This window comes from Canis lupus, chromosome 14, assembly GCF_003254725.2.
Source record: "Canis lupus dingo isolate Sandy chromosome 14, ASM325472v2, whole genome shotgun sequence".
NCBI lineage: Eukaryota > Metazoa > Chordata > Mammalia > Carnivora > Canidae > Canis > Canis lupus.
The window spans coordinates 22,653,116-22,680,260 of record NC_064256.1 but is presented as its reverse complement, the minus strand read 5'-3'; the positions used below and the strand labels follow the sequence as shown (position 1 = coordinate 22,680,260).

The following is a 27,145-nucleotide window of genomic DNA, read 5'->3' as shown; positions in this document are numbered from 1 at the left end:
CAATCAGTTCTTTAACAATCTGGAGCAATGCTATAGAGGAAGTGTACAGTAATCAAACTGCTCTATGATAAGAACACAGAGCACCTACTCAGAGCTGAATCAGGGTCATAGAAACATTTACACAATATAACATAATTCATAATGGTATGTATATGTACTTCTAAGTTCATAAAACTCAATCAGAATGTGGTACTCTTTATTCCTCAGCCTCTGCTTGAGAGGTCAGAAAGAAGTAATTTACTCCCAAAAAGATAAAGAAACCATTCTTAATGGAGGGACCCTCTGCATCCCAGGATTCCAATTGTTCTTGAGCTGTTGTATTCTTTCTTGTCAAATATATCATATTTGCAGAGATCTTTGAATTATGTTAATGTTTTTTTCACAGTGTTTGGAACTGGGCTAAGATAAAGACAGTAAAGAATAAATTCAAAATTAAATATCTTACCCCTGAAATAAATTTTTAGTTCCTGAGGTGAACTAAGAATTGTCATTAAATACCAGGAATTAAGCTCATTTTCATCAAAAGACACTGTGTATAACAAAATTCACATTAATAGCTTTTTCCAATTCTCACAACACTTACACAGACTGAAAAATACTGTTTCTGTTTAATCCTTAATAAAGTGAACCATACCTTTATGTTGGCTAGAATCTGCATTGAAGTTCATCTGTCCTTCTAGATGATTCTGTCCATTATCATCTGAATGCCTAGCATGAGGATCATTATGAAGAATATTGGGCTGGGCATCACTCTGTTCTCCCAACAAAATACTAAATAGCTGAGAACATAAAACAAATCCAATTGCTGATCCACAAAGGAAGGTTAAAAAATTCACCCAAGATTTAGAGGCCATTTCCCGAAAGTGTATTTCTGTAAGAAAAAAATTAGCAGGAAGTTATAATTTATAAAGGAATCAATACCTACCATGAGTTAAAAGAAAAAGACTTGATAACTTAAAAAAAAAAAAAAAAAAAAGTTGATTACTTTTAGCCAGATGGGAAAATTAATTCCTTCCCTATAGGAGAACATTTCTAATATTTTATCCCTTCAGTTGCTAAAACACAATTAGGGACAATTCTTTTTTTTTTTCCCCCTTATGGACAATTCTATAAAATAGATGAGTAGTAACTTGGAGAATCATTGTTAGGGTGGGATATGGTAAATAGGTCAGTGTTTTTTGCACACAGAATTTCCTGTTCTTCCCACCAGAATCCTTTGTGAACCCAAGCCTGCTTGCCATGTTCTTTTTTGCTGTCAAAATACCTAAACTTACCTTTTTTCTCTTTTATATTACATAGTATATATTATATATGTTAGTATATATGATATAATATCCTGTGAGACATTATTACTATCATTGTTAAAACAAATGACATAAGTGGTACAAAAATTGTAAGGAGGACACAGTTCTAAAATAATTTTGTTGTCCAGAAGTGGTGAAAGTACAAATGTTTAGGCTTTAAAAAAGACTAAAAGATGTATAATATAATTGCTAGTGTAATCATTTAAAAAATTAGTAAAAGGCTATATAACTAAAACAGAAAAAATGAAATAATAAAATAATAAGACCAGGAAAAAAGAGAAGTGGATACAAAATAGGTGAAAAACAGAAAAAAAAAAGGTAATATGGTTTATTTTAATGCAAATATATCACCAATGATATTAATGTAAAAAAGACTGAAAACTCTAAAAGATAAAGATTGCCAGCCCAGATTAGTGAAAAAATAAACAACATGTTGCTTATAAGAGGTATACATTAAATATATTCAGAAAGCTAAGAGCAAAAGGATGGAAAAAGATGTATCAAACTTACAAAAAGAAAGTATGCTAATATCAAAATAAATTAATGGTTACATAGTTTGTTATCTTTGTGATAATCACCAAACTATATGTTTATGATTTATATATTTTGTATCAATATTTACTGTAGCAAAAAATTTATATAAAAAAACTGCATGTGACCTTTTACTATATCCTTAATACATATTTAATATATGTATATTTAATGCAAAAATATTTATCCTTAATTCTATAAATAAAATTATCAGGCCATGGAACTATACCATGTTCATCTTGCATCTCGATTCTCAGGCCCTCTATTAAGTAGTAATTTGAGAAGGATTACCCCAAGGAGAAGTGGAGGTAAAAGAAAGACCATGTGAGCAAAGTTGCTCAGTAATAAGGCAGAAGTAAATTACCCACATGAAACTGGCAGGTACTGGTTTACTTACTTCCTTTGCTCTATCTTAACTGCATTCTAAGGTTCAGAAAGGTAGGCCTTCATGGGTGAAGAGTATATATGTCCCACTCAGCTATCCTATAAAATTTCCTAGAGGAAAAGCAGAAACAAGTTTACCAAGTATTGTTACTATTTTCCCTGAGAGGGGTCTCAAGTTCTCCCTTGTTACTGTCCTCTTTTCCTTCTTCAGATTGGTCTTTAGTGAAATCCTTATAACAAAGGTATAATCTGCAACCCCAGGGAAAATACCCTTCATGGTTTAAGTGATTCTTTTGAAACTCTAAAACTCTCAAGATTATTTGCAAATGATATATCTGATAACGAGTTAATAGCTGAACCACAGAAAGAACTTCCACAACTCCACACCAAAACCCCCCATTTAATCTGATTAAAATGAGCAGAGGACCTGAAGAGATATTTTCCCAAAGAAGACATATAGTCAACAGATACATCAAAAGATACTAAACATTACTAATCATCAGGGAAATGCAAATCAAAACCACAATGAAATATCACTCTACACTTGTCAGAATGGCCAGAATCAAAAAGGCAAGAAATAACAAGTGTTGGTGAGGATGTGGAAAAAAAAGGAACCTTGTATACTGTTGGTTTCACTACTGTGGAAAACAGTATGGAGGTCCCTTGAAGAATTAAATATAGAATTACCATATGATCCAGTAATTCCACTAGTGGATATTTATCCAAAGAAAATTAAAAATGCTAATATGAAGATATATGCACCCCAATGTATACTGCAGCATTATTTACATAGGCAAGATATTAAACCAACCCAAGTGTCCATAGATGAATGGATAAAGAAGATGTGGCGCATGTGCGTGTGCATGTACACACACACACACACACACACACACACTCACACATATGCACACACCGGAATATTACTCAGTCATAGAAAAGGAGATCTTTCCACTTGCAACAACATGGGTGTATCTAGAGGTTATAACATTAAATAAGTCAGGGAAAGACAAATACCATAGGGTTTCACCCATATGTTTAATTTAAGAAACAAAGCAAGGAAATTAAAAAAGAGAGAGAGAGCAAAACCAGAGCCTTAAAATACAGAGAACTGGTGGTTGGCAGAAGGGAAGTGAGTAGGGGATGGGTGAAACATAAAGGAGATTAAGAGTACACTTATTATGATGAGCACTGAGTAACGTACAGAATTGCTGAATCATTATATAAGAAAAAAAAGCTGAAGAGAACTATTCAAGAATCTGGAATTCTTTCTTTAAAATAAGTGTGTATTATTAAGACTTTACCCACAATAGAGTTAATTCAGAAGTCCCATGAATTGAAAACATGAAGCCAAGAAAAGTGAATGAAAGATATCATAACTCCAAATTTCTTAAGGTACATGTAAAAAGATTAGCAGTATAAGACTGAAGCAATAAAACTAAAGAAAGGTTGTTAAGGTAGCATTAGCAAACACTTAAACTGAGATATCATCTAGGAGCCGCACTGTAAGCAATTCCCCACATCTTCTGATTCTCTGACACTTTCCCTTCTAGCACACTGGTTCTGATTTTCTTTTTGTACTGGCTGTGACTTCCCTCACCTTAATACCAGATATAATCACTTCACAGTCTCAGAAGGACACAGTCTAAATGAATTTTCCACTGCTATAGTCTACTCCTGGTAGCAGGGGAGAAAGCAAGCCATAGAAGGCACTGTGAGTGACAAGGGGAAGAGCTGCAAGAAAGTGAATATGTGAAGAAAGTGCTGATCCAGCTCCAGTAACTACGAATACTAACCTGCTACCCTATCATTTCCCAAAAGACACTGAGTTTCAGAACAAGTCTACTTCTGCAGCATGGGGGATTTATCGTTTGTAGTAAATTAGTGACATAATTATGGTTAGTTTTCTTCGCTGAGGTGACATTGTTTTAGCAACACACCTGTTCTGGGGTGAGTGGAGGGAAAACTGTTATTAAATATTTGTTTTTAATTAAAAAATATCTTGTGATGCTGCTGGATGGCTACCATCCTCTTACCCCTCCTCCTCCAGAGCATTATCAATCAACATATGCTGGCTCATCCCTGTTGCTTTTACCCCATCCTCTTAACCTCTAAGATTGTGGCTTTATGACTAAATTTCTGTTTACTCCCATTTTTCTTTCTTGTTCCTGGGATAAAATAGACATCTCATATGGGTACAATGCACCCAAAATCTTACTCTGATTTTTGGCAAAAATCAGCACTCTCAACTATTCAGATTCTTAACAAGAGTGCTGAAGTAGACCAGGTTGGAAGACATTGTGTAACTAAGTTGCACATTACAGGAGCTTCTAATATACTAAAATTAAGTGGAAGGAAGTTCTCAATGTCAACTGTTTTCCAAACATGATATGGAATCAAAATCACTTGAGGAGCATTTTAAAAAGAAAGATTTTTAGGCTTAACAATTGAGATTTTAGATGCAAAAGAAGGGCTGGAACAACTAATAAATTTTATATTTTTTGCTTTATTTTTTAAGGGACAGTTTTGTATTACTCATTGTAAAAAAGAAATCAAACAATACAGAACAACATGGAAAAGATAGAAATCATCCCAAATTCCATCAGCCAGAAATAACTATTATTAACATTTGGTGATATCATTATAGATATGAACAACATCTTTATAAATAACAGAGATGGAAGGAAAGATAACTATAGCTAATAGTTGACCCTTGTATTTATTAAGAGCTTTACATGAGTTAACTATAAACTAGGGACTATCAATCTCATTTTACAGACAAACTCTGACAAAAAGGTTCATAATCTTCCCAGGGTCATACTAGCAATGTGAATCAAAAATTCAGATTCTTAATCATTTTACTGTAGTTTTACAGAACTGGTATGGATGTTAGTTACGTTATTTTAAAGATTTAACATATTAAGTTAGATTTACTTAAATTTACCAAAAACAAAAGGGGGAAATTAAATCAATCTAAATGAACTCTGAAAGTCAGCTAAACATTTATGACTCTTCTCTCAATGATCTTTCTAAAGATAAGACTGAAAAATATAAGGCAATTGGAGGCTCTTTTTAAAAACTACATATTTCAATTTTAGATAGTTCCTATTAATTTCTTGCTGTGAGAAGAGTGGAAATCAGCACATATACTCTCCCCCAAATGCTCAAATTTTGTGAACTATTTTTATTCTGTAAAATTTTGCACAGTTTACAATCTATAAATTATGCTGTAATTCCCATGACTGCTTAATTTTGGATATGTATTAAATTGGATTCTATGCTCATTAATAGTCTTTTTATTACAGTTCCTTTATATATGAGTTCTTCATTAATGTCATGCTTTTTGGCTGAATTTCGGCAAGTAATTTTTGTAATAGTACTCATTGGTGCTATATTCTAAACTCTTACAGGCTTGAGACTATTAAGTACTCTCTTTATAAATGAAGCACAAGTTGACCAAGTATAAACTCCGTAAATATTGATTTATGGTGTTCTCATATTGATGCTAGAAAAGATGCAGACTGATCTTTTATCTTTGTAGATAAATAGTCCTCTTCTCTAATATTTGGTTTTTAGTTATTCTACCAGTCACTAATACCTTCTCAATAAGACTTTAATGCCCTTTACATGAGATCATGTTTTCTTTCAATTTTCAGGCTTTTAGAAAGTTAATGGAATTTACAATAAAGTCCCCCAAATCCGAGGCTTTCAGTGTTTGTTTTTTGCTTTTAAATTTTAGTACTTTATACTATATCCTACCAGGGTTGTCAGTCTACTGCTTATAATTTTTTTCTGGATTATAGTATTAATTTGCTACATTTACATATTAAACATGCATTTCTCTCCATAAACTACATTAAAATGATTTTTGGTAGTTTATTTTTTCCCTTAAAAGACTTTCCTTACAAAACTGAGATGAGGAACGTCTGGGTGGCTCAGAGGTTTAGCACCTGCCTTCGGCCCAGGGCATGATCCTGGAGTCCCTGGATCGAGTCCCACATTGGGCTCCCTGCATGGAGCCTGCTTTCCCCTCTGCCTGTGTCTCTGCCTCTCTCTCATGAATAAATAAATAAAATCTTAAAAAAAAAAAAAAAACCTGAAATGAATCTTATATAGTGATTCAATGTATAAATGCTTACAGATACGGTGTATGTACAAATACATAAAAATGTATGAAGCATTATGTTTAAAACTTTTGTTTTCTCTGATCTTCACAACAACTGGAATACTTGATAGTAGTATCTCTATATTACAAATGAGGAAACTGAGTTTCAAAGAAATTAAACTGACCCAAACCACACAGCCAACATGTTAGGATTCTAACTCACATTTCACTTAAAGTTTGTAGGTTTTTTCCCATTATACCACAGTTACATTTATAGTCACCAACCAACTTCCCATATCTTTCTCCCTTTCTAAAAGTATCTTTAAGTGGAAGATAAGAAGATATTGTTACCAGCACAAGAAGAAACTATTCTTGCTCTATTGATAAATCTTGAGATGTAAAGATGTAAAAAAAAAAAAAAAAAAAAAGCCCATGAGCTTGAAGAAGGACTGTGAAAATGTTAAGAGTTGCTGAAAGACCAGAACTGGTTTCAGACTAAATTTTCATGCCTCTGCTCTCCTACTACTAATCTTGCTAATAACAATTCAAATGTTTCTTTATATGATTTCTTCAAAAGGTTTATTGTTGAAGATTTAATCCATATCTCATATTCAATACATTTTTCACTAAAAAGAAAACTCCATTACATAAAATTTTACTTGCTATATTCCTTTGTACTTTTCTTTTAATATTTTGAGAATATTTCTACTAATTTTATTTCTTTATAAGTTTCAGATTTTTGAGCTAAGCTGCCAAGATGAGATACTACTATATGGAAGTGTTAAAATTCAAAAATCATTTACAATTATATGGCACTGCTAAATACTGGGAAAAGCTAAAACAAAATATCTTTCCCTGTTTTCATGGAATTTACTGTGCTGTTAATTACACAGGGGCTCATAAATAGCAATGAAAGAGACACATCTAAAGCAGTGCTTAAGGAAGACTTACAGAACTAAGTGCTTACATTAGAAAAGATAAAAAATCTCAAATGAATTGACTCAAGCTCCCACTTCAAAAATCAAGAAAAAGAGAAAAATAAGCCTAAAGCAAGCAAAATGAATGAAATAACAAAAATCAATAAAATTCAAGATAGAAAAATAGATAAAATTAATGAAACAAAAAGCCACTATCAAATGCCTAACAGAATCAGCAATGCTTTAAAAAATTAACAATTCTTTGGACTCATCCAACCCAAGTATGTAATCAAATTTCTGTAACTGTCTTCTATAGTCAAATTGCCTCAATTAGTTCACAAATGTCTTTTTATAGTTGGTTTGTTACAGTCAGAATTTAAATTATATCCACATTCACAGATTTAAAAAGTCAAAAGAACATTTTGTATAATAAACAGCTATTAAACTGGAAAACCTAAATGAAACATATTTCTCTAAAAAAAAAAAAAAAAAAAAAAAAAAAAAAAGCAAAAAATCCAAGCTGACTCAGGTATAAAAACTAAAAGAAGTACCACAAAGGAAATAAAAAATGTTGTCAGAGTCAGACTTCAAAAAGGTCCAGGCTTTTCTTGGATATAATACTTAAATCTTTCAAAACACAATTTTTATACAGGCATATCTAATGTCACTATGCTTTACTGTGCTTTGCAGATACTGGATGTTTTACAAATTCAAAGTCTGTAGTTACTCTTTGTTCAGTAAGTCTATCAGCGCTATTTTTCTAACACCATGCACTTCAATTGTGTGTCACATTTTGACAGTTCTTATAATATTTCAAACTTCTTCACTGTTATATTTGTTATAGTGATCTCTGATCAGTGATCTTTGACACTACTATTCTAATTGTTTTGGGGTGTCATGAATTGCATCCATATGAGACGGCAAGCTTAATCGATAAATGCTGTGTGTTCTGCTGCTCCACCATCAGCCATTCTCGTCCGTCTCCTCCTCCTAATTCCTCCCTATTCCCTGAGACACAAAATTGAAATTAGGCCAATTAGTAACTCTACAATGGGCTCTTCATGTTCAGGTGAATGGAAGAATCACATGCCTCTCATTTTAAATTAAAAGCTAGAAATGATTAAGTTTAGTGAGGAGGGCATGTTGACAGCCCAAAAAGGCTGAAAGCTAGGCTTCTTATGCTAAACAGCCAAACTGTGAATAGAAAGGAAAAGTTCTTGAGAGAAATTAATAGTGTTATTCAGTGAACTCAGAAATGATAAGAAAGCAAAACAGCTGATTTTGATACTGTTGATATGGAAACATTTTAATAGTCTAGATAGAATATCAAACCAGCCACAACATTCTCTTAAGCCAAAGCCTAATCGATAGCAAGGTCCTAACTCTTCAATTCGATGAAGGCTGAGAGAAGCACATTAAAAAAGGTCTGAAGCTAGCAGAGGTTGGTTCATGAGATAAGGCAAAGAAGTGAAGCAGTTAGTGATGAAGCAGCTCCCAGTTATCCAGAGAAATCCATCTAAGATAATTACTGAAAGTGGCTACCCTAAACAATAGATTTCCAATGTAGATGAAACAGCTATCTGTTGGAAGAAGATGCCATGTAGGACTTTGTGAACTAGATAGGAGATGTCAATGCCTGGCTTCAAAGGACAGGTTGACTCTCTCATTAGGGGTTAATGCAGCTGATAACTTCAAGTTGAAACCATTGCTCATTTACCATCTTGAGCATGTTACAGCCCTTAAGAATTATGCTGCGTCTATTCTGCCTGTGCTCTAGAAATGGAACAACAAAGCCTGGATGACATTACATCTATTTTACAATGTTGTTTATTTAAACTTTTTAAAAGATTTTATTATTTATTCATGAGAGACAGAGAGAGAGAGGCAGAGACACAGGCAGAGGGAGAAGCAGACTCCACGAAGGGAGCCCAATGCAGGACTCGATCCCAGGCCTTTAGGATCATGCCCCGGGCGGAAGGCAGCGCTAAACCACTGAGCCACCCAGGCTACGCAATATTTTAAGCCTATTGTTGAGACATGCTGCTCACAAAAAAATAAAAACATTACTGCTCACTGACAATGCACTTGGTTATCTCAGAGCTCTAACAGAGAGGAACAAGATTAAAGTTATTTTCATGTCTCCTAACACAACGTCCACTCTGCAGCATATAGAACAAGGAGTAATTCTGAACTTTCAAGTCTTATTATTTACTAAAAACATTTCATGAGGCTCCTGGGTGGCTCAGTCAATTAAGTGTCTGCCTTTGGCTCAGGTCATGATCTTGGGGTCTTGGGATTGAACCCTGTGTTGGGCTCCCTGCTCAGCAGAGAGTCTGCTTCTTCCTCTGTCCCTCCTCACTGCTTGTGTGCACTCTGTCTCATAAATAAATAAATAAATAAATAAATAAATAAATAAATAAGTAAATAAATAAATAAATAAATATCTTTGAAAAAAAAGAACTACGTTTAATAAGGCTATAGTGATTAAACAGTGATTCCTCTGATGGAGCAAGGCAAGTTCAATTAAAAACCTGGAAAAGATTCAATATTCTAGATGGCTTTAAGAACAGTCATGATTCATGGAAGAGGTCAAAATATTAACATGAACAAAAATTTGGAAGAAGTTGATTCCACCCCTCATGGATGACCTTGAGGGGTTTAAGACTTCAGAAGAAGAAGTAACTGCAGATACAGTAGAAACAGCAAAATAAATAGAATTAGAAATGGAGTCTGAAGATGTGACTGAACTGCTGTAATCTCATGAAAAAAAACTTGAATGGATGAGTTGCTTCTTATGGATGAGCAAAGCAAAGAAAGTGGTTTGTTGCAATAAAATTTACTCCTGGTGATGCTACTATGTAGATTGCTGAAATGGCAACAAGGGTTTAAAATATTACATAAACTTAATAAACCATTGGCAGGGTGTGAGAGGACTGACTCCAATTTTGAAAGAAGTTCTACCATGGGTAAAATACTATCAAACACTATCTATGCTATAGAGAAATCGTTCAAGAAAGGAAGAGTCAACAGATGTGGTAAATTCCGTTGCTGTCTTATTTTAAGACATTGTCATAGTCACTCCAACCTTCAGCACCACCTGCCTGATCAGTCAGCAGCCATCAACATGAAGGCAAAACCCTTCACTAGCAAAAAGATTATGATGCCACTAGCAAAAGCCCAGATAATGGTTAGCATTTTTTAGCAATAAAGTATATTTTAATAAGGTAAATTAAGGTATGTACATTTTTAAAAAGACATAATGCTACTGCACCTTAACACACTACACAACAGTGTAAACATAATTTTTATATGCATGGGAAACCAAAAATTCATCTGACTTGCTTTATTGTAATATTTGCTTTACTGCAGTGGTCTGGAAATGAACTCTCAATACTTTTGAAGTATGCCTGTACTACATGAATCATTCAGGAAGTTAAGTAGAACTAATTCTTCTTTCATGAAAAAGTTTGATACCAACATCTGACAAAGAGAGCCTGAAATATAGATAGCATAAAAAAAACAAACCAGTCCAATCTCACTCCAAAATAATACATTATCAAAGGGAATGAAGCCCAAACATTAATGGTTAAGTGGGTCCTCAGAAAGGAAACCTTGAGATGAGGCCTTTGTGTGAAAGTGGTTTAACAGAAAGTAGTCCCTGGAAAAACTTGTAGGGAAGTAGGACAGGAAGGAAAGGAAGTCATACAAAATCCCATGGGAGGTAATTTTAACTCCATTCCATAGGATAGTTCTGGAGGCAATGTAAGCCACACCTCAGAGTTGTATTCATATAATTATTGGTGAAGGGCTGTCCTTAGGAAATAAACTTCCCAGACATTCCCACAGCTCATACATTAGCAAAGCTGGCTCTGGCAGTGTGAGGGTAGAATCTTAGGAGATAAACAATGAGGATAAAAATGCATTAGGAGCCTGTGAACAGAAAGGGGATATAGGCCCTTGGAAAAAGCATTAGCACCATCTGCTTTATTATTGGGAAGTTAAAAATCACTTGGTTTGGTTTTGCCATATGGAATCCCCAAAAGCTTCAACAATCAATCATTCCAGTTCAATCATCATACAGTGAAGAATACTGTCAGCCCTAACAATGCATATAGAAATATTAACTAGTTTTAGTATCTATTCTAAAATGTAAATAGCCACTTAAAAATCACCAGATACTCTAAGGAAAGTCTGTAATACGAAAGAAAAAACCCCAACAAAGTCAAATTTAAAGCAACTTGGAAGAGATGATATAATGAGATGAAAACTAAGAAAACCCCAATTATTGATATCCTAAGAGATTAAAAAATGTCATGCCATTCTATTAATGAAATAAAATATTAGCTTTAAAAATTACATGAAGAAGAACTCTACAACAAATTAAAATATAAGAAAATAAAAAACCTGAACAGAAGAACAAAGGACAAAGGAAATCACCCCCACAGTGAGCAAAACAAAAAGATAAGGTGATGAAAAATAAGAAAGTTGATAACTAAAGATGAGTTTAGACGTGCAGATAAAAGAGGGGAGGAAATCAATAATCAAATATTTTGAGGAAGTTTCCAGATCTAAAGGATCCAATGATAGCTAACACTCTGAACAAAAACAGACCGACAAAGATATAGTATCTTGTAATTTCAGAACAATTTCACCTCAAATAAACCATCCTGCAAACCTGCAGAGAAAGAGGCAGAGACAAGAATTAGGTAGTTTTAGACTTTCACACAGCAACACGGAGAGCTAGAAAACAAGGCAGAAAATCCTTCAAAACTCCGAGGAAAAATGATTTCCAACCTACAATGTTATACCCAGCTAAACTATCCAAGGAGTATAAGGGATGAGTACAGATATTTTAAAAACATGACAGACTTTAGTCAGATCAATATTCAGTGCATCATACTATATCTATTTTAAAGTGCCAGTAGTGCACTGACATAGAAATACTGAGCAAGCTGTTAAGAGATGCAGGTCTGGGGCACCTGGGTGGCTCAGTTGGTCGAGTGTACAACTCTTGGTTTCAGTTCAGGTCATGATCTCAAGGTCTTGAGATTGAGCCCCACATCACATTCTGTGTTCTGCCTGGAGTCTGTTTGTGATTCTCTTTCTCCCTCTGCCCCTCCCCTTGCTTGCTCTCTCACTCTCTCAAATAAATAAATCTTTTTTTAAAAAAAGAGAGAGGGAGATGCAGGTGTGGAACCTGGGAAAACATCCACAGTTGGTCATCTGTATACTTGAATAACAAATTACAAATTAAAAATAACATTCAAATCCAAAATATTATCTAGCAAATAAAAACAGGTAATACAGTAATTATTCAATGCAAAAGAGACTCTTCTAAGTGATTTTTTTTTAAATAGGCTCCAAAGCAGGGCTTGAACTTAATGACTCTGAGGTCAAGACCTGATCTGAGATCAAGAGTTGGACTCTTAAGAGTTACTCAGGCGCCCCTCTTCTAAGTGTTTTAAATTCACTTAGCCTTTCCACAAAACTATGCAGGCTAAGAGTTGTGTAAATACCTAATACTTTTGACAGTTTGCCACGTGACCTGATCTAAAAAAATCAAAAGAGAAGTTAAGATTTTCTTAGCTCACAGACTTTTTTTTTTTAAATATTTTATTTATTTATTCATGAGAAACACACAGAGAAAGAGAGAGAAAGAGAGAGAGAGAGGCAGAATCACAGGCAGAGGGAGGTCAACTTTTAAACTAAGGAAATAATCTGGGAAGCCTAGCTGGCTCAGCAGTTTAGCACCGCCTTTGGCCCAGGGTATGATCCTGGGGACCCGGGATCGAGTCCCACGTCAGGCTCCATGCATGGAGCTTTCTTCTCCCTCTGCCTGTGTCTCTGCCTCTCTCTCTCTCTGTGTCTCTCATTAATAAATAAATAAAATTAAAAAAATAAGAAAATAATCTTAGCAAGCTATATGAGAAGTATTTATAAACAGTGCCTGCACATAAACCCTCAAGAGTCTGCTAAATGAAAGATTTCAGTCACAAGTCAGAATCAATAAAAGGAAAAATTATACAAAGTACACCCATTGAATACAAAAATACAATGCTTTACAACTCCTAAAATGTCTTTAAAGATTACATAATGACATGGGACCATGGTTAGAACAAAAGCAAAAAAAAAAAAAAAAAAAAAAAAAAAAAAAAAAAAAAAAAAAAAAAAAAAAAAAGCAGAGTTTTGTTTGTTATTATATATCTGTGCTTTAAAAACCAAAATTCTTAAAAAAAAAAAAAAAGGAAAAAGAAAAAGCCAAAATGTTAATTTCTCATTTCTAATTTTAATTCTAACTTCTAATATCAGTGCTGGAATTAGGGATAACTAAGAATATTTTTCTTTCCATCTATTTCCAAGTGAAGTTTATTTTTTTTTCCAAGTGAAGTTTAATGAATATATATTACTTGAGCAGCTCTCAAAAGTTGTACTCTCAAGATCCCTTTAAATTCTTAATTTAGTGTGATAAACATTAGCTGGCTTGAAATAAGAGGGCAAAGCATCTATCTCTTTATTCTTCTCCTAACACCCCAAATCTGATTATATCTCCACATATTTTATCCCTTCATAAAGACATTTTTCTATATTCATTCCTTGATCATTCTTGCCTAGGTTCAGGTCTTTTTACTTTTCCTTGGTAACAACTTCACAGAGGCTTCACACAGCAGTCTTGTTAAAAACACATAATACATTCCAATGCCACAGGATCAAATACATACTGCTTACTTGATACATAAGACTGGCTCCAGCTTATCTTCTTGCTGTCTTCTGTCTCATAACTCTTTATCTGCAAAGACCATTCAGCCATCCTCCCAAGTCTGCCATGACCTTTCATATGGATGATTTTGGCTATTCTATTCTTTTTGCTTGGTGTGCCATCCTCGATTTTGTCTACTGGATAGGTGCATAATTCTTTCAAGGTTACTTAGTTTCAGAACTTGCCATGACCACTCTTCCCTATTACCCATGGTCAAATTACCTGCTCTCTTTTGAATGTTTCCTCATTCTTTTATTCACACTCCCTACTGTGTATACTGCATAATATTAAGCATGTGCATCTGTTTCCCACTAGACCATAAGCAACTCAGGAAAAGTGGTTATGGCTCTTATCTCTACATCTCCAGCACCTAACACACAGACTGGCTTATAAAATGCATTCAAATGTTTTACTAAACGGAGGGATACAGTTGAAATGATTTTGTAACCAGATTTATATTTATACCATTTAATTTACTAAATACAAAAATCACATATGGTTCCACCATTTGAAGCTCTACACTTCTTTAACCCAAAGGCATAAAATAGATATATAATATGAACTACATATTATTTCCTTTGATGTGTATTCAACTCATATGAACTATAATAGAAGTACATGTTAATTCTGAGACAGACTCTAAAAGTATTTTCTATTACTAATTTATTAAGCTGATAAAATTAACACATAGTTGTCACCTAATGACCCTGCATTATGGTTACAAAACCTTAGCATTAGAAAGACCATGGAATTTTATGAATCCTAAGGAAGTATGTAGGATAAGAAACAAATTAATAAACCTTCCAAAATTATGTAACAGTTCACCACCAAGTCAAAATCAAGTTGTATTGTCAACTTGCCAAGTCCCCCATCAGTGTCCATCACCCAGTCCAACCCCCTGCCCACCTCCCGTTCCCAACCCCCTTCCACTACCCGTTGTTCATTTCCAGTTAGGTGTCTCTCATGTTTTGTCACCCTCACTGATATTTTCACTCATTTTCTCTCCTTTCCCTTTATTCCCTTTCACTAATTTTTATATTCCCCAAATGAATGAGACTATATAATGTTTGTCCTTTTCCGATTGTATATAATCCATTTACAGGAGACACTCAGTTAAAACCATAGTGACAGAAAGGAGAATGGTGGTTGCCAGAGACTGGGGGAGAAGGGGAATGGGAAACTATTGTTTAATGGGCATAGATTTTAGTTTTGCAAGATGAAAGAGTTCTGGAGATAGATAGTGGTAATGGTTGCACAACAATATAAATGTACTTAATACCACTGAAATGTACACTTAAAAATGATTAAAATGGTAAATTTTATGTGCATTTTACAATAAACATTGGAAAAAGATAACAATGTTGATTTTCTCTAATTAATCTATATATGTAATGTCATCCAAACTAAAATACAAGAGTTTATTTTTTGTTATTTTTTTAATACAAGAAGATTTTGAAGGGGGATCCCTGGGTGGCTCAGCGGTTTAGTGCCTGCCTTTGGCCCAGGGCACGATCCTGGAGTCCCGGGATCGAGTCCCGCGTCAGGCTCCCGGCGTGGAGCCTGCTTCTCTCTCCTCCTGTGTTTCTGCCTCTCTCTCAATCTCTGTGTCTATCATGAATAAATAAATAACTAAATCTTTAAAAAAAAAAAAAAAAAAAAAAAACAAGAAGATTTTGAAAAGTTAAATAACTCAGTAAAAAGCAATCAAAAAGATCTGTAAAAATAAATATGTGAGTATACCTGGGAAATTCTGGAAAGGAGTATGGGGATAGATGAAGCCTAATGGACCCACTTAAAATTCAAGATTTTAAAAAATTAAATAATGTAGTAAAAAATTATTTTTGAGGGCAGCCCGGGTGGCTCAACAGTTTAGCACCACCTTCAGCCCAGGGTGTGATCCTGGAGACCCAAGATCGATTCCCACATCAGGCTCCCTGCATAGAGCCTGCTTCTCCCTCTGCCTGTGTCTCTGCCTCTCTTTCTCTCTGTATCTCTCATGAATAAATAAATAAAATCTTAAAAAAATTATTCTTAATATTTTTTGGAAAATACACAAAACTCGGAAATTCCCGAAAGGAGCATTGTGGGCTGGAGGGTAGATCAAGCCTACCAGAGATTAAAATATATTACCTACAATAAATAGTGGTGTAGTAATTAGAATAATTTGATATGTAGGGTGAACAGGCACATCAATTTATCTATGAATCAGTTTTTAAAAACCCACTTCTAATGCTTTTAATTAATACTGTATATTTACTGCTGACAAATTTTCTTTCTCTACAACCATGCCGTTAGAACTAAGCCATCTTAAAAGTGTATCAGAGATTGAAACATTCCATTCTTGCATGGGTGGCGGATCATTCATCAAACAGCAGCAGCCTTAATTTCCGAGTCAAAGTTTCATATAGGGCTTCCCAGACACAACATTCCACATTTATCTTAACTGTGTAGTCTCTAAGGAAATAGGACTTTGGGCTTGCTTCTCAGCCCAGGCCTGATGTTAATTAACCCCTGACACACAGCCTTGCTATACTTCAAACCTATCAAATATTGTTTCGTTTAAATTTTGTCTAAACTCCACCTTTATCCAAAATCCTGTAATAAACCTGTCCTTTCTTTATTTGGTAAAATGCTGGCAGTTCCTCTGGTGTGTGGTCTCCCTCACAGCAGCAAGTTAATTAATCTTTGTCAGCCTAAAGATATATATATATCCCTGGTGGTCTTTACCAGACTGAAATAAAGAGTCTATTAAAAAAACAAATACATGGTAAAAACAAACAAAAAACACAATTTAAAAAACAACAAATACATATGGAAATACACAATATATATAGCATTTCAAATCAAGAAATAAATGGTTTATTCAAGTACTGATACTGAATAATCTTTTGGGAAAAAGATAAAAATCAACTAAGTGGATCCCTTTCTCTTTCAAACTTCAAAAGTCTCTAAGACTTCAATATTAAAAAAAAGTGAAATTATAGGGGTGCCTGGGTGGCTCAGTCAGCTAAGTGCCTGTATTTGGCTCAGGTCATGATCCCAGGGTCATAGGATCCAGCCCTGAGTCAGATTCTGCTCAGCAAGGAGTCTGCTTTTCTCTCTACCCCTCCCTGCCCTGCTCGTGTTCTCTCTCCCAAATAAATAAAATCTTTATAGAAGAATGAAATTATAACAACACTAGAAGAAAATAACTATTTACAGAAAATAACATAAAAATAATTTTTATAACACGAGCTGAGATCTCAAAACTCAGAAGCTATGACTTAGGAAAATTGTATGAAATTATTCATCAGTTAAACTTCGGGCAGTGAAACTGCTGGTTCAAAGATGTTTCTGTATAAAATGTCAAAAAAACCTATACAGCAAAAAATGCCAAAAGGTATCATAATGAAAAAGACAAAAGATCCATCTCATATAAAAACAGATAAAGAGGGGATCCCTGGGTGGTGCAGTGGTTTAGCGCCTGCCTTTGGCCCAGGGCGTGATCCTGGAGACCCGGGATCGAATCCCACGTCGGGCTCCCGGTGCATGGAGCCTGCTTCTCCCTCTACCTGTGTCTCTGCCTCTCTCTCTCTCTCTGTGTGACTATCATAAATAAATAAAATAAATTAAAAAAATAAACAGATAAAGAAAATAAAGGATTTGAAGAAGACGAAAACACAATGGTCAAGGATGTTCAAATTTCACTTAAGGAAATTCAAATGCAGAGATTTTTTTAAAACTGTATAATCTAGCAAAAAATGTTTAGTAACATCCAGTAATGACATGGAAGAGAAAACTGGCAGTCATGCATTCTTTCTCACAATATACATTTAGTGACTTTTGAAAGGGCAATTTGGCAATACATTTTAAAATTTTTAAATGAGTATGACCTGACCCTCATTTCATCATCAAAAATTTGTCTATGGACACACAGAAGTCTGCAAAGATATTTACAGCGGCCATCGCTGTAAGATGTTTGCTTGTTGATAAGGAACTAGTTAAATAAACAAATACTGTACATCCATACCAAAGAATACTCTGCAGCTGTCAAAACAGTAATCTATATGTGCTAATACAGAAAATCTTTACACATTTGGCATATTATGACTTTCTGCTAGCATGTTGTAGTGGTACTTTTTAATCAGAGAAATGTAGAGAAAACAAATGAAAAAAACCTAAACTGAAACTATATATTAAAAAAAAATGTATACACAGCAAAAAGAGTACATTTTCTTCCCCATCTCTCTGTGTATCTTTGCAAAAAAAGTAGTGTCTGTAGCAGCATATATGTATTTGCATCTTTTACTTTACATCAAAGAGATGATTCTATATGTTAGTCTCCAGTTTGCTCTTTTATTTTCTTCCATAACACAACTTCATTCATTAAAACGTGTAAGAAAAAATATTTATTTTTTAAGACAAAGTACTACAGTCTGTATTGTATAATCACATTTGGCTTTTTAAATGCTTCTGTAAATATAGCTCTAGAAAGATGTATATAGAGATATATAACAAAGACTATCTCTGGGAACTAAGACTAGATGGCATGAGTAAGAAAAGTTTTTGTTTTATAACCTTTTAATGTTTTAATCAAGGACATATATATTACTTTTTTTATTTTACAAAAATTAAGATAGGCGACTTTATTTATAGAGATAATGTAACAAAAACAAAGTGCACTAAAATCCCCACATTTGTTACAAAAGAGGATCTCTTGATCCTTTTCAGACTTCCTGAAGTTTGACTTACATATATACTGAATGTTTCCACCTTGACCATAGGCATCTTAAATTCAACACAGCCAAAAGTGACTCATTTACCTTCCTTCCTTAATTCCCTTGCTACCTGCTTATCTTAACTAAAATTACTGGCGATCACCTACATTATTCACCAATGGGTTCCTATTTCACTAGGAGCCATCTATTTATCTCAACTAGAAATCAGTGTCTTTAATTCTTAACATTCCCCTTATCCCTACTCCATATCCAATTACCAAATCTTGTCAATTTTATTTCCTAAATGTTTTTTAATCCATCCTCTCCTCTCCATTTCTACTATTTCAGACCCTCCTCTCTTCCCTAAGCAACTACAATATTTAATCTGTCTCCCTCACTCAAACGTTCTCTCTCAACTTATTCCCATTCTGTTACCAGAATGACCTATCTAAAAGGAAAAGCTGACCAAATCACTCCATGAATTCTCCATAGAGCCTACTGCCTAAAAGACAAAATCTAAGCACCTTTAACATGATATATATAGGTTCTCCTTGATCTAGTTAGACTCTGTCCAAGTTTCCGGCCTCATATTTCAATACTCCATGCCCTAGTATTTACTCTTCAGCAATCCTGAACTATCTACGGTTTACTAAACATCCCTGCTGCAGTGGGCTCCTCTATTCCTACTGTCTTCTCTGCCTATACGACACTATCTTCCCTCCACCATCTATGCTTCAACCTCTGCAACCCCCATTAAGCCAGTGACATCTTAAGCTGGATAATTCTCTCTTGTGGTTGGCTGTCCTGTTCACTGTAAGATGTTTAGTAGCACCTGTGGCCTCTACTCACTAGATACCAGCTGCACTCCTAGTTGTGACAACCAAAAATGTCTCTAGACACTGCCAAATGTCTCCTAAGGAACAAAATCAGCTCCAGGTAAGAACTAGTCCACTAACCTGCTAGAACCTAGTCTATCACATATACATATCTAAGGAAGAATATATAAAGAATTGTAACACCAGTTGCCTCTGAGGAAGGCAAATGGGTGACTGAAGTAACTAGAGTAGGAGGGGAAAAAAGCCCTTTTCACTAGTCTTATGTTTCTGATCACCTTCTTTTCTCCCTTCTCCTCTCCCTCTCTCTCTCCCAACTACTATAACTGACTCCCAATCAACTCTTCCCTTTACATCCTTCTTTCTTCATTTTTTAAAATATTTTATTTATTTATTCATGAGAGATACAGAGAGAGAGAGAGAGAGAGGCAGAGACACAGGCAGAGGGAGAAGCAGGCTCCATGCAGGACTCAATCTTGGGACTCCCAGATCACACCCTGAGCCAGTGATCCTTTTAAAAAGACTGTAAACTCACTTACTCAAGATCTTCCAGTGTCTTCCCAATCTCACTCAGAGACAAAGCAAAAGCCTTAAGATGAACCTCAATGGTCTGCCATCCTAATTCTACTCTTCTTCTTCTGATCTTTCTTCCTAGTACTTGGTTTTTATAGGTCAAAAAGGAAAAGAAATTTCATACATTGAATCTGTTAACATTTCCCTTACTGTATTCTTCTTGACTCCCTGCTGTTTCTCAAACATGTGAAGGCCTTTGCACCTGCTGTTCTCTGTTGGGAACACAACTCACCTACATACTCACATGGCTTACTCCTCAACTCCTTCAGGCCTTTACTTCTCAAGGGGTCTTCCCTGGTCGCCCTATTCTTACCCACAACACCTATTAACATCTAATACATCACATATTATTTCTTCATTTTGTTTATTGTCTCTTTTCTCCGTCTTGTTTGTTGGTTCTCAAACCTGAGTCTGCATCAGAATCACCTGAAAGTCTTTTTTAAAAGTTTCTGAATCAAGAGGTCTGGGGCTTGATATAAAAATAGCCTGAAAATGTGGATTGCTAACAAGTTCCCAGATGATGCTGATACTGCAGATCCAGGAACCACATTTTGTGAACCTACGTTTTAGAACATAAGCTCCTCCAGGACAGAGATTTTTGTCTGCCTGTTTGCTTTCTCTCTGCAACCCAGTTTGGAGTTAAGCACTGAGATAAGTAAATGACAAGGAAATTTGCATGTCCCCTACACTGTTGCCACCACACCCTCTGATTTGGTCTGCCACATGGTGCTAAAAATTTGCTGAACACTGTAGAAGATAAATTATGTGACTGTGGTGGGTTGTGTCCCCCCACCTAACCCCAGTACTTATAAGTGGGGCTTTGTTAGGAAATAGGGTCTTTGCAGATGTAATCAAGTTAAGATGAAGTCATTGTGGTACACCTTAATCCAATACAACTGGTGTCCTTATAAAGAAGAGAGAATGCCATATGAAAAGACAGAAAGAATGGAGTGGATGGAGTGATATAGCTGCAAGTCTACCAGTGACATGAGAAGCTAAGAGACACGAACAGATTCTCCCCTAGAACCTAGACACCATGGCCCTGACAACAACCTGATTTCAGAATTCTAGCCTCCAGAACTGAGATTATAAATTTCTGTGTTTTAAATCACCCGGTTTGCTACACTTTGTTATGGTAGCCCTCGGAAACCAATATAAGGACCAAGAATGCAAATAACCACACCAAGCCATACATGATTTCAAATTCTGGCTATTCTCTTATTTCCATCAGTTTGTTTTAATACATGGCCTTAGTTGTAAATTAATCAGGTTTCCCGTCTCAAAATCTCTCCCACTTAACATCGCCTCTCCTGCCTTCAATGTGCAAGACAGCTCATACTAGAGGTTCTAGATAACTTGAGGTTTTTTTGTTTGTTTCTCCTACCTTCTTTTGTGCTTCTCTATTTCACAAACATCTTTTTTTTTTCTTTCCCTCCAAGGGACATTTCTTATTTTCACACATTATACATTTTGGTATGTATTTTCCCCTTGGCCATTTGAATTAGTTGCAAAGTGAACCTTTAAGTACACATTAGATATGCATTTAGATTTAAAATAAAATGCTATCTTCTCTTTTACAGAACAGTTCTCCATGTTTTCTCTTTCTTCCTTCTTGTAAAAGAATGACCTTATTTCTAATGAATTTTGGGTGAAAAAAAATTTTGTCAAACTTTTCTTTCCATCTCATTATAGTTTTGTTCAAATCTCAACAAATCTCCTAAAAGTAACATGGTGGTATTGTGAAGCTTAAAATTTTAAATGTATCTGAAATTAATTTCATCAAGTTGTCCGTTTTCCATTTAATTTTTACAGCTGCAATGTCACAAGAATTCTGATCAATAATTTCATCACATAGACTCTATTTTAAATTACCATGACTTACAACGTTTATAAGCTATAAAATGCAATTTTTTTCTTAGCACAAATCTATATACAAACAGTAAATAGCATACGCCTAAATGACACAGTTTTGTATTTCTATGACTGAGTGAAAATTAATCCATTGTATGTACTACTAAATAAGAATGTGGCAAAATTCGAAGAATTTCTGGATATTAAATTTATTCAGAAATATAGACTAGTATAACCTAAGCCAAAAAAAGCATATCTATTCTTAAATGGGTATTAAGCACAAAGTAGTTTTAAAATGCTGAAGCCTAAATCAAAAGATACAGAAAAACACAAATCACAGGCAAATTTAAGAGAGATACTTAATAGTTCTCCACTAGTACTGAAAAACCATGCTTCTTATGAAGAATTTTAAATGAGTCATACTTTCCTTACTAAATCACTGTTTTACTTAACATATGGTGAAAAGTTAACTGTTCGGTAGTTTGAAACTTTATATTCACTTAAAAGTGCACATCAAAACATACTAAGGCTAGTGAAAAATAAGTAGAGTTTACTGTACACAATACTTATAACACAGAACATCATGTGTATAAAGGTTCACTTGACATTTATCTGCTAAGGGTATGGAAAGCTGTCTAAATCTCTCTCAAAAAGTCTGGTCCCCAATACCTAAATCAACACCAGAATGAAACAAATCGAAATCTGCACAACTTTTTCCTGGCATCCAGGCCGAGCTGTCTACATTCTGTGCCTAACTTCTAGTAAATGAACATATTTCTGTCCCAATTACATTGGCCTAATCATTCACCTTAATGCGTTAAAAGTTCTACCTTTATAACTCTTTAATTCATAGCGAAGTCAATTCACGGTTAGCCTAAGAGTTTTCCAATCTGAAAAGCGCTAAAAAGATCTATTTATTAGACCTACATCACGAATTTAGAGAACTAGATTATAAATCCAATCAACTTCCAAAGCACGTGGTGCTTTCTTATTTTTTTTTTTTTTTTTATCTTAAAAAACAAGAGAGTAAGAGCTAGGGAAGAATCAATCCCCGTTCCCAAATTACGTTCCTCTTTTAAGAGCGTACAATTTCTCCAAATTCAAAACTGTGCGGCCAGCCTGTCCGCACCTACTACTCCGGTCACACTAGCGCGGAGCGGGGGGTGGGGGGAGAGAAAACTCTTCCTCCTTCTCCAGTGCAGCAAGTGAGTCCAACGCACCTGGCTTTGCTCGTTCGGCCAGAGGCAGAGAAATTAAAAAAAAATAAAAAAATAAATAAATCAGCCACGGACAAACCTGATGACCCAAGAAAGCCCCGAGGAAGTCCCCCGGCACTCGTGGAAGACGCCCGCTCTTCCGGCACTCGGGCTGCCCGGCAGCCCCAGGTGCCCACACCTGAGCGCTGGGGCCGACCGGAGCCCCGGGTCTCGCCCGACGCACGGGCCAGAGGGGGGCGGGGAGGGGGGGCGGGGAGGGGGGCCCCGCGGGCAGGAGCCGGGAGCGGTCCGGCCGCCACCCGGGCGCAGCCTGGCGCCTCAGTGCTGCCGCCCGACGGCAGGCAGCGCGCGAAGAGGAGGTGAGGGGCGCCAGCCGGCGGAAAGGAAGAAGCCACCGCGAAGACGAGGCTCCTCGTCCACAAAATAGCGGCCCGGTGGGCGGGCGGCCCCCAGGCGGTTCGCAGAGGCGCCGGGAGCAGGAAGTACCCCACGCCTCCCTCGGGAGCCCACGAGTCCCCAGCCCCGGCGGCGACCCCCCGAGACACCTGTTTGGCGGCGCCCGGGTCTGCTTCCCCCCGCTGCGCGCCCCCAGCGCACGCTCCGGGCCGGGAGCGCGAGGGGGAGCCGAGACCTTGGACCCGCAGCGGAGGGCGCCTCCGCCGGCCGTACCTGACAGCAGCCGCGGCTCCTCACGCCCCTCCTGGGGGGGCGGAGAGGGGGACGACTCGAGACCGGCAGCCGCAGCTCCTCCCGGCACCCGCAGAAGTGGCTCGTGGCCGCTAGCGGGGGCCGCCCGCTGCCGCCCAGATTATTCCCTGGCGGCGGCGGCGGCGGCGGCGGCGGCCGAGGCGGGCCCAGCTAGCCCTCCGTCCCGCCCGCTCGCTCCGCCCCTCCCCGCAGCGCGTCCAGGCCGAGGCCCGCCGACGGCGCAGCCGCCACCCCGGGGTCTCCTAGAGCTGACGTCTCCGCCGCCGCACCAGCCCCGGGGAAGGGCGGGGCGAGGGGAGGCGGGTGGGGGCGGGGCCGTGGCGACGTGCGGGCGCGGGGATTGGCCGCCGAGCTCACGCCCCGCCCTTCTGCGAGGGGGTCTGGGAAGCCGGGTCTTCCTCGAGCGGTAGTCGCAGCCCGCTTGCGGCTCTGCGCTGCCGGCCTCTTGCTTCCTGCTTTGGCGGTGGGGCTTTCGCGCTGGCTTCCGGACCCTGAGAGACTCTGAAGCAGTGAAACTGCAGTGACTGAGGCTGGAGGTTCCTGAGGGGCCTCTGGGTGAGGAACAGGCTCTCACCCTGGCCCGCCTACTCCGTTTTCTCCTGTCCCCCACTCCCCACCCCCCAGGTACTCTCTCTGGCCTTACTGAAAGGGAATACAGGAAGGTGAGGTGCGCAAGCGGGAGCTGGGTGACCAGATGCCTGAACCGGAAAGGGGTGGCCTGTGTGCACGTGCTTGGGTTCTCTCATTCCTTCGCTGCGGTGCCGTCAGGCAAGTCTAGAGCGGCCGGGGGCTTTCTAAAACTCGTCTTCCTTTTATCTGGCGAAAGGACTTTGAATCAGAAAGTGGTTTTTGGATTCTAGAAAGGAGCCCGTGAGCCATTGAGGCAACCGCACAACAGTCAGGAAGTGGGAGTAAGGTCTTGGCTTTCACCATCATCGACAAGGCCTTAGCTTGAGGATGAGAAAGGCCTTAGCTTGAGGATGCTGCTTTTATTTTTATTTATTTTTAAAAGATCTTATTTATTCATGAGAGACACATGGCAGAGGGAGAAGCAGGCTCCATGCAGGGAGCCCGATGTGGGACTTGATCCCAGGACTCCAGAACCATGCCCTGGGCTGAAGGCAGGAGCTTAACCGCCAAGCCACCCAGAGATCCCTCATCCTGCTTCTTTTAAAAGCCCTTCTTAGTCCGTTTTGTTAGTTAGTTAGTTTGTTTTTTTAATGCCTTTCAGCATAACCTTTAGGAGCTTGGGCTCTGGGCTGGAATCTCGGTCCCTCCACCTATTTGCTGTGCAACGTTGGCAAGTTACTTAACACACCTCGGAGAGATAATGAACAATGAATATAAGTTATTGTTCTTTTTCCCTTGATTTGTTTAGATTCAGCTCTAGTGTAGTTTGCCATGATATGCCACTAACAGATCCAAGAGAATCTACCAAAAGAATTTAAGTGCATCTAGTGATCCTTAAACCTTTTATCCTGGGTGGGTTCAGTTGATTTAGCATCTGCCTTGGCTCAGGTCCTGATCCCGGGGTCCTGGGGATCATGGAGCTCCATGCTGGGGCGGGGGGTGGGGGGGGCGCTGCTTCTCTTTCCGGGCCTCCCCCCACTCGTGCTTTCTCTGTCTCTCAAGGAAATAAATAAAAGTCTTAAAAAAAATTTTTTTTATAAACCTTTTATTTTTCAGATGAGGAAACTGAGGTCAGAAAGATAAACTCATAGGCTTCAGGTTAGTGCTCTTTTCCTGGCGCATGCCTCTAGACTTCTCTCCTTGTATCCTTTACCTGTATCCTCTTCCCTTTCTTCCAACTTGTGTATAGTGAATTGCCCAGCCTCATCCCCTTCTCTTCCACAACCCACTGTAAAACAGGGAAAGGAGACCCCGCCAGAGATCACAATGTTCCAAATAGAAAGCAAAACAAATATAAACTCAAGATTCTTTACCTCATTTTAATCTTACGGAAATTTTTAATGAGTAAGGAACAACTTTGCTTTTTCCATTGAGCAAAGATAAGAAACCCTTCCAAAGAGAAGCTGAGACAGCATGACTCAGAAAATTACTGGCAGGAAACAATATTGATACGAACAAAACCAGATCAAGTAAGCCCCTCCCACCCTTTGGGTATTTGAAAATAGCTGTTTTTTTTTCATGAAAAGAATATATAGTTATTCAAACAAATGCAAAAAAAAAAATTATCCAAATCCCATAATCCACAGATAACGATTTATAAGAGTGTATGTTGCATTCTTTCAGATATAAAAAATAACACATAAAGACATGTAAATACAATATTTCATAAAGTGGATTTTAGTATGTATATATTTCGTTTCTCATTGAACAGTATATCATAATTAATATCATTTTTTAAAGATACATGATGTACTATCATTTATATAACCAGTATTCTATTGCTATTTGTTTTTTTTCCCCAAATTTCAATGTAATAAACAACTCATGAACTTCATGCACATACTTTTGCACAACTATATGATTATCTACTTGGATAGTCTCCTAGAAGTGACATTAATGTCAGCCAATTCTTCAATGTTATCAACTAGAAGAAAGAAAGTTGTGATTACTTTGAAAAATATACTTTATATATGGGATTCAAAATGACTAGATTCTCCCGTTTGAAACACAGATAAATCTTGGACAGTATATTTGTCTGGTGTGGTGTTTCAGTAATGTGTGTCAAAACTTGTTAAGCAGAAAATTGTGTGTTGAGGCTTCTTGGAAGCAGGGTGGTAGACACTGCTAGCTGTTTAAACCAAAATCCTTTCTTCCTTACTAGCAGAACTCTGATTTTTTTTTCAGGGTGACAGTGTAGTCTAGTTAAAAATATTTACTTCTCCAGATTTCTGTAAGCCATGGCTGGCTGTGTGACTGATCAATAAAATGAAAATGGGTATTTTTAGGAGAGGCTCAAAGCTCTATGGAAGAAATGTCCTTTTAACCATTAGACCTGTACCCATATTTTTTCTCACCTGAAACAGTGCATGATGCTAGAAGTGGAGCAGCCATATTTCAACCATAATAACCAAAGCCCCACAAATATCAATAGCGTAGGAAGCCAGAGGTGCCAGGGTTTGTGTTTGCTCTGGAAGGCCAGCTAATTGGCTCTGGACCATCCATTTCTGGATTTATTGTTATGTAAGGGAGAATAAATCCCTCCTATTTAAGGTTTTGTTACTTGGGTTTTCTGTCATAAGCAATGAATGCAACTCCTAATAACACAGCAAGATAGGACAAGCCAGCATTTACTTAGCATTGT

General features: G+C 37.2%; 1 protein-coding gene and 1 long non-coding RNA gene across 7 annotated transcripts in view; one reads left to right on the top strand and one right to left on the bottom strand.

The window, feature by feature from the left end:
• The window catches only part of C1GALT1 (core 1 synthase, glycoprotein-N-acetylgalactosamine 3-beta-galactosyltransferase 1), a 38,288-nt gene extending 14,196 nt beyond the window's left edge, over positions 1–24,092 (bottom strand). Inside the window, exons 1-3 of one of the 4 annotated variants that reach the window (XM_025471269.3) lie at positions 23,836–24,092; positions 2,233–2,330; positions 635–871 (exon numbers count right to left, since the gene is read on the bottom strand). In XM_025471269.3, the coding sequence (XP_025327054.3) occupies positions 635–854 (220 nt within the window). In that variant the 5' untranslated portion in view covers positions 855–871; positions 2,233–2,330; positions 23,836–24,092. Of the gene's footprint in view, positions 1–634; positions 872–2,232; positions 2,331–23,245; positions 23,395–23,835 lie in introns of those variants that run through there. The other 3 variants (XM_025471270.3, XM_025471272.3, XM_035698368.2) reach the window with 3 other exon arrangements.
• Positions 24,093–24,241: 149 nt separating this feature from the next.
• Positions 24,242–27,145, top strand: part of LOC112674868 (uncharacterized) — a 29,244-nt gene continuing 26,340 nt past the window's right edge. For all 3 annotated transcript variants that reach the window (XR_003145634.3, XR_003145631.3, XR_007402007.1), the window contains exons 1-2: positions 24,242–24,498; positions 25,561–25,602. This is a non-coding gene — a long non-coding RNA (uncharacterized LOC112674868). The remainder of the gene's footprint in view (positions 24,499–25,560; positions 25,603–27,145) is intronic.